The following is a 10458-nucleotide window of genomic DNA, read 5'->3' on the forward strand; positions in this document are numbered from 1 at the left end:
TCCAACCAACTTTACTCTGATAAAAAGGTGACATGGAAACCTGATCACAGCCTCTTATGTGTGAAAGGCTTCCAGTCTCTGACAAAAGAGCGGGAAAGTGATTCCTTTTTCCTTTTTTTCCATGAAATCACTCCAGCACTCCCACACTGTACTCAAACTGTCAGTCAGCTATTCTATCTATAATCATGAATATACATTTATCATTATTCTGTGCTCCCTAATAAACACTCAAGGCTCTATTCGCATACATAAACAAGTGTCTTTTCTGTGTTCACACCCCGACTGTACACAGTCCTCATCCTCTGTGACACAATTCCTTCAATTCCACAGCCAACTGTGTGAAGTGTTCCAAAGGACCCTGCAGGGTATCACATGATAAGACAAAGATAGAGCTGCTTGTTATTCTAGTTCTTCAGAAGCGGGTGAAAAAACAAACACGTTGGCTTGAAATAAATATACTGGCATCTACATGCGGAGAGCTTCCCAGCCTGTGAGAATGTGATAGGCGTCCTACGTAATGCCTGCATTTTAGTTGAATCATGGATACAAACATTATGCCTATGAGCGTTAATTGTCATAATCATAAACACTTTCCTGCTGAAGAAAGAGAATGTTATTCAAGATGTAGAAGCTCGATGGAGCACACCGTGTCATGAATATAAGTTTAGAAGGGGAACAACCCGAACTTAGATTTGGATCTTTTCAGCATACTTAAACCAGGGAGCCAAAGAACATAGTGCTGCTTCTCCTTTGTAAACTAAATTATTAGTGAGAAAAGGGGTCTGGTATGCTTTGATACATCCAGTCAAAGTTTGGGCTTCTAATGAGGTTAATAAGATCCGAAAGCAAATAAGGAAAGTAGTTCTCATCATGTCACTGACTTGCTATTCGAGAATACAGGGTGGTCCTCATGGTGTAGCACAAGTTTTAACCCCATTGCATTGTCCCAACACTGTCCTCCTCTTCTCCTTGGTTACCACAATTTGGAAGTATGGGATAAATATTTGAATTAGGTGAAAACAATTCAATGGAAACTCACTTAACCTGCCAGTTAACGATAAGTGGTATTCAATCAAACTGACATCGCCGATTATGTAGTTTCTGCCCTGAAATGTTTCTTTAGTCAACAATTACACCATCAGACCAACCAAAATCCATTTTTATTTTCTCTATTTTTCTCCTTCTCTCTCTTGCCCTCTGTGCTATCCTCTCAGGTGCGTTCTGCGGTTAGGAAGAGATGGCACCGCTGGCAGGACAAGCATTCAATCAGGGCTCGAGTGGCGCGCGCCATGTCCATCCCCACGTCGCCCACGAGGGTCAGCTTCCACAGCATCAAGCAGTCATCGGCTGTTTGAGGACCAACAAAACTCTGCTTTGGCTGAAAGCCCCCGTCTACTAACCTCTTAACCGCCAACCACCCCTCCAACATGTCCACCACAGCAGAGCACCTCTTTCCCCTCTTCTCTCCAAACCAACCGAGGGAAACAGCTACCGCACCGTGATGGTTCACAGAGGGTACACTTGGTCTGTAATACCAACCTCACAGACCCCCTCCCAGGGGAGCGGTGACCTCTTTAGTCTCTCGCCTGCTGATATATTGAGGTACGTTCGCTCAGTGCGTTCCCTCCAAAAGCTACGGAGACTCATGATGACAATGGCCAATCAAAGTAATGTCAGGAGCTGACTTTTTGCCAAAAGGCAGCACAGGGTATTGGTACAATCCCTGTGACGTTGGCAGATTCAGTTGCGAGGTGACATTTGATGTCAGATCTATTTTTTTCACCCTGTTCGTCAGTAAATTTAGTGTTCTCTTATTGGTTTTTTTTATTCTGCAAAATCCAGAAGTTGGAGTCCATATGGATGGAGTTGGAGTCCATTACAAGACTTTGAGAGTGGGAAGAAAATGATACTGGGGCACGTGCTTGTATCAGTGTCAAATACATGATACCTGTTGAACTGACCTGTTCAAGATCATAGACACAACCATTTGATTATTTTTCCTTTGCATGTTTTTATTTTCTGTAGAAACATTTTTGAACTTTGAGTTGGCTATGCTTGCTGGCGCTGCAAAGGGATTGACTGCCATGGACCATTCATTTCAGGTCTGTCCAGACTACTGTCTCTAGAAAACATTCTCCCTTTCCTTCCTGCTGTTTTTCTGATGGATCTTCATGGAGACCCTGTTCCGATGTGAAATCTTTGGCCTCCATTGAAGATTGATGCCTTTCCCATTATCCGTACAGCAACAACCAAGGCATTGTGCACGCGGAAAAAGGGGACGTGACGTTATCCAACACTGTTGCTTATGTGAATGAACTGTGAAAATTGGTACCCACTTGTCAAAATAATGTTCTGTTGAGTGAGGTTGTAAAAGGTGTTAATTTTCAACTGGATAAGCACTCCTTTATGAAAGCACTTTTATTTATTTCAAATTCCAAAATTACCAGCACCGTAGTAAGACACCGTCCACTTTAGCATAGCATTGTTAAAAGCCAGATTGGGAGAAATGCCAATTATTATTTTTTTTAAAACAAAAGAATTGGGCTAGATTATGTTAAGGTCTGAGAGGAACGTGGATGTTTTGGTTGATTCATCTCTACAACTTGCGTATCTTATCTGTACTAAATCCAGTGGGTACTGGTAATACTTTTTCTTGAGCCATCCATTATGAAGGACCATCAAAAATCTGATCCTCATTCCAACTCATTCCAGAACATAAAACCATTTATCAGATATTGTCATGCACATAGCACAACTTTATTTTTTTAAATTACACATTCATAAGTCAAAGTAACTAGGAAAATATGAACACAAGGTCTGGAAGATGATTGAGTGAATGCTGACTTCTTGTGGTTTGTTCTGACAAAGGGGAATAGCGTGATGCATATTCAGATAGACATTATCTAGACAGGACCAGTCTCAAATGTATTGCAGTAGGATTCACCTCTCTCTCTCTGAAAAATATTGTGGGAGCCCTCCCAAAAAGCTTGTGAACTTGAAGCTTCAATCTCAGGGTTCAGAGAACCAGTTGGCTTCCACACACAACCCCACACAGCACAGGATGAAACCAATTCAGACCAAAGTGCTACTTGGTGTTGTGAAGATAGCTCGGCCCAGTAGGTAGAGCTGTGAGAGGACTATGAGAGCTATAATGGCCACAGCGACTTCACATCTGCCTCTCTCTCTCTCTCGCACTACACTTCTCTCTACCTCTCTCTCTCACACACAGACCAGCATGGTCCGCTAATTAGCTGTACCTGCAGGGAAGTCACAGCTAGTTTGGCTGACAGCTAAGAGCCAGGGACAATTCAGGAAAGAGAGAAGAGTACCGAAGCCTGTATCCTGACACTGTTCCCTGCTGTGCAACATCTCTATGAATGAGCAAGTGAATGGAAGAACTGGGAATGAAATGAAAAGGGCTTTTGTGGTATAGATAGAGGCAAGGATAGAAACTGGGACCAGCTGGGATTTGACTTAAAATGTTCCCCTGGCATAGCCTTGGGAAGTAGGGGTGCTGAGGTTGCTGCAGCACTCCCTAATAAATCTACATTTAAAAATGTATAACAAAAACAGTGAAAGCCCCCCCCCCCCCAAACATTGTCCTGCGGCCATGCCCCTGGGCCATAGTGCACAAACAGGGACAGAAAAAGGGATTGTTGATTCGCAGATTGTCAATCTTGCTGGTTGTGTTTGTTGTTTTGATGTTTTTCTTAAGGGTTTGAAAGGCATAGAGTGCTGTTTTTCATGTATTTGTTCATACAGACCTTTGTGCTTTTTTGGAACACAACTATATACAGTATTTTCAACGTCATGTCAACCCAAAAATTCTATGTGATGTTTAATCAACTTGGAAAACTGATTGGATTTGCAAGAAGGGATTTCTGTATTTTTTTCACCCAACTTTTAACCTAAATCCAATGATAGGGTGACATTTTTGGTTGATTTCACATTGAATTCACGTTAGTTGACAACTCAACCAAATTAAAATGAAAACTAGATATTGAACTGACGTCAATACAGTGGGTATTCAGTTGAAATGCATCCTGAAGTGCTAACTGATATTACATTTTGACACATAAACATCATCCTGACAACTCATCGAAATCCAAAATGACGCACCCTGTCACAAGACGCTTGGATTATTTTGCAAACTCATAAACAAAGCCAACCCTCCGTTGCCAGAAATGTCTATAGGCAACAACAAAAAATTGGTTGATCTGAATCCTTTTTTTCCTCCTGGACCCTTTTGATCATTGGCATAAAGCAGTCAGAATAAAATGTGTGATTTCATTGGCAATGTTGTTTACAGATCGCTTTCAGTGATAGTTATAAAATGTATTGTCAGACAGATGTATCCTATTCGCTGAAACAAATGATCACAAGAATCACAGATGCCACTTCATCTATGTCTGCCTGTCACCTGTGGGCTCTGCTTTGTTACCCAGTCAGGGATGCTACAGTCATCTAACACACACCATGTACTCCTAAACAGCCAGGATACATGAGGTTGTTACATGCATTAGATTGGAGGTTCGTCTGGAATGGAATTGTCAATGTATGATAGTGTTATGCATTCCAATTCCAGGTATCTGCCTCTGTCATGAAAATATGTTACCTCATACCAAAATGATTTACCCTGGAATTCAAAAGCCAGTTGGTTCTCTGTTATAATGTTACAAGGACCCTGTTCTACATCACTGTTTCCAGATTTTGGGGACTTGTACTCCAAACACGATGTAATTCTATTCTGAACACATATTACAGTTATCATAACCAGATGCTATTGAAAACCTTTTCAATCAAATGCAGTATTTCAGTATTATGTAGCAAATTAACTTTTTGGCTATTTTCCTTCCTTTTCCAGGAAACAGGAATATTTTCCTTGTTTTTTATAGGTGTCTCTCAAAGTGTGTCGCAGTCAGCATACTTCTCTAATATAGTAATTACATTGAAAATGGCTCTCATTATCCAGTATACAGTACACAGACGGCTTCATAATGAATTCCAGTTATTTGCACAAATGCTATTAGTGTAGTCAGCAACACCAGTGTGATCAAATGTTTTCTTGTTTTTCTTTGCCATTCCCAAAATAGTTTGTGGTCACAAACATCCTCCAAAGACACCAGCGTAGCTATTTAGTCAATAGGCTGTTCTTATTTCTTGCCCTATTTCTTCATTTCAATAAGAAATGCTGCTGCCCTTTCGATTGTTTGTTTTGTTTTCCTTAATTGTGCAGAGGGGAATTGTCCGATTGCTCTCGATGCAGTTATAGTTACTATAACAACGATGTAAGCAAGTGTTCTTTCTCGGGTATGTACGTTGCGTTTGTCTTTAGTGAAGGTCTAAGAAGCGAAAACATTTGTATTTATTTAAATGTCACAGAATTGTATATTTATCACATTATTTAAAGGGTACAGCTTTTGTTGAAGGACACAGGCCAACATTACCTTATAATGTAGATTGATAAATACATCTAATTATGTCCACAATGTGTCTACTTAAGATTTTGTAATGATGACAGGTGCGATACGTAGGTTGATTTTCACTTTTGTTTGTTATGTTTGATAATGTTGCAATTCAATTTTCTTTCCTCTTTCAATGTCCATGAAGGAAAAATTATATTTATTATGTTTATGAATCTACTTGTTCAATGTTGGAAAGCGTTGAGGAGTTGTACAGAGTTTGTCAAATAAAATAAAATACATAGCAATCTAATAAGAGAAATGTGGAGAAAGTTAAAAATATATGGAACAGTGCTACTACATAAATGGTGCATTAAAATGTGTTTTTTTAACAAACCAAACAAATCTGTCCATTCCTCTCTTCCATATGACATTTACATAATATTACATTTTTCACTTCAGAAAAGATACAGCAAGTTATTCTGAGTGACAATGAATGAGTGATACCACAGAGTGTAATGTCATTCAATAGAATATACTTGACACGAGTGAGACGTTTCACAGATTCTTGCAGTGGCATACAGTGCCTTCAGAAAGTATTTACACCCCTTTACTTTTTCCACCTTTTGTTGTGTTACAAGGTGAGATAAAAATGCAATCTACGCAGAATACTCTGTAATTTCAAAATGGAAGACAAATTCTAACATTTGTAAAAAAAAAAAAAAATATGAAGGAAAAAAAACAAATATATCTTGATTACATAAGTATTCAACTCCCTGAGGCAATACATGTTAGAATCACCTTTGACAGCAATTACAGATGTGAGTATTTCAGGGTAAGTCTCTAAGAGATTTGCACACCTGGATTGTACAATATTTACACTTTTTTTATTTATTTTTTATTCCTCAAGTTGGTTGCTGATTATTGCCATAGATTTTCATGCCGATTTAAGTCAAAACTGTAACTTGGCCACTCAGGAACATTTATTGTTGTCTGGGTAAGCAACAGTGTATATTTGGCCTTGTGTTTTCGGTTATTGTCCTGCTGAAAGATGCATTTGTCTGTTGGAAAGCAGACTGAAAAAGGTTTTCCTTTTACAGTAGCTCTATTCTGTTTATTTTTTTATCCTAAAAACAACTTAGTCCTTGCTGATTACAAGCATACACATAACATGATGCAGCTACCACCATGCTTGAGTTAGGAAGGATGTCTGTATCTTTGTAGTGACTGGGTGTTTTGATACACCATCTAAAGTGTAATTAATAACTTCACCATGCTCAATGTCTGCTTTTTTATGTTTACCCATCTACCAATAGGTGCCCAATTTTGCAAGGCATTGGACAAAGTCCCTGGTCTTTGTGGTTGAATCTGGGTTTGAAATTCACTTCTCGACTGAGGGACCTTACAGATAATTGCATGTATTTTTGGTATTTGGTATTTTTTTGGGATCCCCATTAGCTGTTGCAAAAGCAGCAGCTACTGTTCCTGGGGTCCACACAAAACATGAAACATAATACAGAATGATATAATACAGAACATCATCAGACTTGGGGTGGCAGCGTAGCCTAGTGGTTAGAGCGTTGGACTAGTAACCGGAAGGTTGTGAGTTCAAACCCCCGAGCTGACAAGGTCGTTTGGTAATCTGTTGTTCTGCCCCTGAACAGGCAGTTAACCCACTGTTCCCAGGCCGTCATTGAAAATAAGAATATGTTCTTAACTGACTTGCCTAGTTAAATAAATGTTTAAAAAAAAAAAAAAAGGACAGAACTACATACATGTGTGGGGTACCAAAAGTCATGTTAAACACTGTTTGTACACAGAGTGAGTCCATGCACCTTATTATGTGAGTTGTTACAAAAATATTTGCTCATGAACTTATTTTTGACTATGGACATTTCAGCTTTTCCTTTCAAATTAATTAGTACAAAAATGTAAAAACATAATTCCACTTCACATTATTATTTGTAGGCCAGTGACACAAATTCTAATACATTTGAAATTCAGGCTGTTACACTACAAAATGTGGAAAATGTCAAGGGGTGTATAAATACTTTCTGACGGCGATGTATCATAAACATCCTATAATTAGGGCCCTGTGTTTTGTGCAATCATGGGAATTCCTGGATATGATCCTTTAATTACACGAAGAGAGGAAACAAGCCCGCACAAGAGCAGGCGGGCATCACCAGCCTAAATAACCCAACTTAAACCTAAACAAGAAACAGGTGTAACCAATAAGACACAACCAACAGAAAAGGGATCGGTGGCAGCTAGTAGACCGGTGACGTCGACCTCCGAGCGTCGCCCGAACCGGAAGAGCAGCCACCTTCAGTGAGGGAGTCCCCCCCCTGATGCGCGGCTCCCGCAGCTCGCCGACACCGGCCTCGAGGGCGACCCGGAGGGCGAGGCACAGGGCGATGGAAATCCTTCAACAGTGACGGATCCAAGATGTCCCCCACCGGTACGCAGCACCTCTCCTCCGGACCGTACCCCTCCCGGTCCACGAGGTACTGCAGGCCCCTCGCCCAGCGTCTAGAGTCCAGAACAGCACGTACTGTGTACGCCGGGGACCCCTCAATGTCAAGAGGGGATGAAAGGAACCTCCGGCACCTCACCTTCCTGCAGGGGACCAACATCCACCGGCCTGAGGAGAGACACATGAAACAAGGGTTCATACGATAGAAGGGAGTTGTAATCTATAACACACTTAATTTATCCTCCTCTGGACTTTAAATGGCCCCACACACTGCGGTCCCAGCTTCCGGCAGGGCAGGCGGAGGGGCAGGTTTCAGGTCGAGAGCCAGACCCTGTCCCCTGGTGCAAACACGGGGGCCTCACTGCGGCGGCGGTCAGCGCTCCTCTTCTGCCATCCACAAGCTTGCTTAAGGAATTCCTGTACGGCCCTCCAGGTCTCCTTAGAGCGCTGCAACCACTCCTCCACCGCAGGAGCCTCGGTCTGACTCTGATGCCACAGTTTCACGCATTGAAACTGTGACATGTTCGTGGAGGAGTGGCGGAGTGAGTTCTGAGCCACCTCTGCCCATGGGACTTACCTTGCCCATTCTCCTGGCCGGTCCTGGCAATACAGAAACCTACCCACCTCCTGGTTCACTCTCTCCACCTGCCCATTACTCTCGGGTGATAACCCAAGGTCAGGCTGACGAGACCCCCAGACGCTCCATAAACGCCCTCCAAACTCGGGACGTGAACTGGGGAAGTGCTGGAAGACGTGGGTAAATAGGGCCTCCACTGTCTGTAGGGAGACCGGGCAACAGGAGGAGACGGCGGGACTTAGAAAACCGATCCACAACGACCAGGATTGTGGTGTTCCCCTGAGACGGGGGAAGTTTGGTAAGTCCACCGACAGATGAGACCACGGCCTTTGTGGAACGGGAGGGGCTGTAACTTCCCTCTAGGCAGGTGCCTAGGAGCCTTACTCTGAGCGCACACCGAAAAGGAAGCGACGTAGAACTTCATGTCCTTAACTATGGTGGGTACTTCCCCCTAAGTCCCTGCACTGTTCTCGCCACACCAGGATGACCCGAAGAGGGTAGGGTGTGAGCCCACCGAATCAATTGATCAGGGACACCAAGCGGCACGTACTTAATACCTGTAGGAAATTGTGGAGGCGCAGGTTCCAACCATAACGCCCGCTCAATGTCCGCGTCCACCTCCCATACCACTGGTGCCACCAGCCTTGGAGCTGGAACGATGGGAGTAGGATCGATGTGCCAATCCTCGGTGTCATAGAGGCGGGACAGCGCGTTGGCCTTCGTGTTGAGGGAACCTGGTCTATACGAGATAGTGAACCTAAATCTGGTGAAAACATGGCCCACCTTGCCTGACGAGGATTCAGTCTCCTCGTTGCCCGGATATACTCCAGATTACGGTGGTCAGCCCAGATGAGGAAAGGGTGCTTGGCCCCCTCAAGCCAGTGTTTCCACACCTTCAGGGCCTTTACCACAGCCAACAACTCCCGGTCCCCCACATCATAGTTTCGCTGCGCCGGGCCAAGCTTCTTCGAAAAGAAAGCGCAGGGGCGGAGATTCGTGTCGTGCCCGAGCGCTGTGATAGCACGGCTCCAACCCCAGCCTCGGACGCGTCCACCTCCACTATGAACGTCAAAGAGGGGTCTGGATGTGCCAACACGGAAGCATCAGTAAACAGCGCCTTCAAACGTTTGAACGCTCTGTCCGCCCCTGCCGACCTCCGTAAACACGCCGCCCCCCCCATACGGCATGACGAGGTACTCATAATGGCCGGATGTGGTACTAAATGCGGTTTTCCACTCTCCCGAATACGCACCAGATTATACATGCTCCTGAGGTCCAGTTCCGTGAAAAAACAAGCTCCGTGAAATGATTCTGCCGCCGTAGCGATGAGAGGTAGTGGGTAACTAAACCCCACTGTGATGGAATTGAGACCTCGATAATCAATGCACGGATGCAGACCTACCTCCTTTTTTTCACTAAAAGGAAACTCGAGGAGACGGGTGACGTGGAGGGCCGAATGTACCCCGGTCCCAGAGATTCCGTGACATATGTCTCCTCCTGTGACAATAGTACACGTGACTCCTGGGAAGTACAGCGTTTACCTGGAGGTTTATCACGCAATCCCCCTGTCGATGAGGTGGTCATTTGGTCGCCCTCTTCTTACGGAAGGCGATAGCCAAATCGGCATATTCTAAGGGAATGCGCACAGTGGAAACCTGGTCTGGACTCTCCACCGACGTGGCACCGATGGAAACTCCTATACACCTACCTGAACACTCCTCTGACCACTCTGAGCCCCCTGTTTCCATGAAATCCTGGGATTGTGACTAGCCAGCCAGGGAACCCCCAGCACCACTGGAAACACAGGTGAATCGATAAGGAAGAGACTAATTCGCTCCATATGATCCATGTGTGGATCCATGTGTGGAACCGTGGCCTCCCTGACCAGCCCTGACCCTCAAGGTCGGCTATCTAAGGAGTGCACGGGGAAGGGTGGATCTATCGGCACCAGCAGAATCCCCAGCTTACGGGCGAGTCCGCAATCCATAAAGTTCCCAGCTGCG

General features: G+C 43.9%; 1 protein-coding gene across 1 annotated transcript in view; it reads left to right on the forward strand.

Annotated features, from left to right (window-relative positions):
* Positions 1–6048, forward strand: part of LOC118365165 (corticotropin-releasing factor receptor 1) — a 156718-nt gene extending 150670 nt beyond the window's left edge. The window contains exon 14 of the mRNA XM_052490700.1: positions 1215–6048. Within this exon, the coding sequence (XP_052346660.1) occupies positions 1215–1355 (141 nt within the window). The 3' untranslated portion in view covers positions 1356–6048. The remainder of the gene's footprint in view (positions 1–1214) is intronic.
* Positions 6049–10458: the final 4410 nt, after the last annotated feature.

Source organism: Oncorhynchus keta, chromosome 32 (assembly GCF_023373465.1).
Source record: "Oncorhynchus keta strain PuntledgeMale-10-30-2019 chromosome 32, Oket_V2, whole genome shotgun sequence".
Taxonomy (NCBI): domain Eukaryota; kingdom Metazoa; phylum Chordata; class Actinopteri; order Salmoniformes; family Salmonidae; genus Oncorhynchus; species Oncorhynchus keta.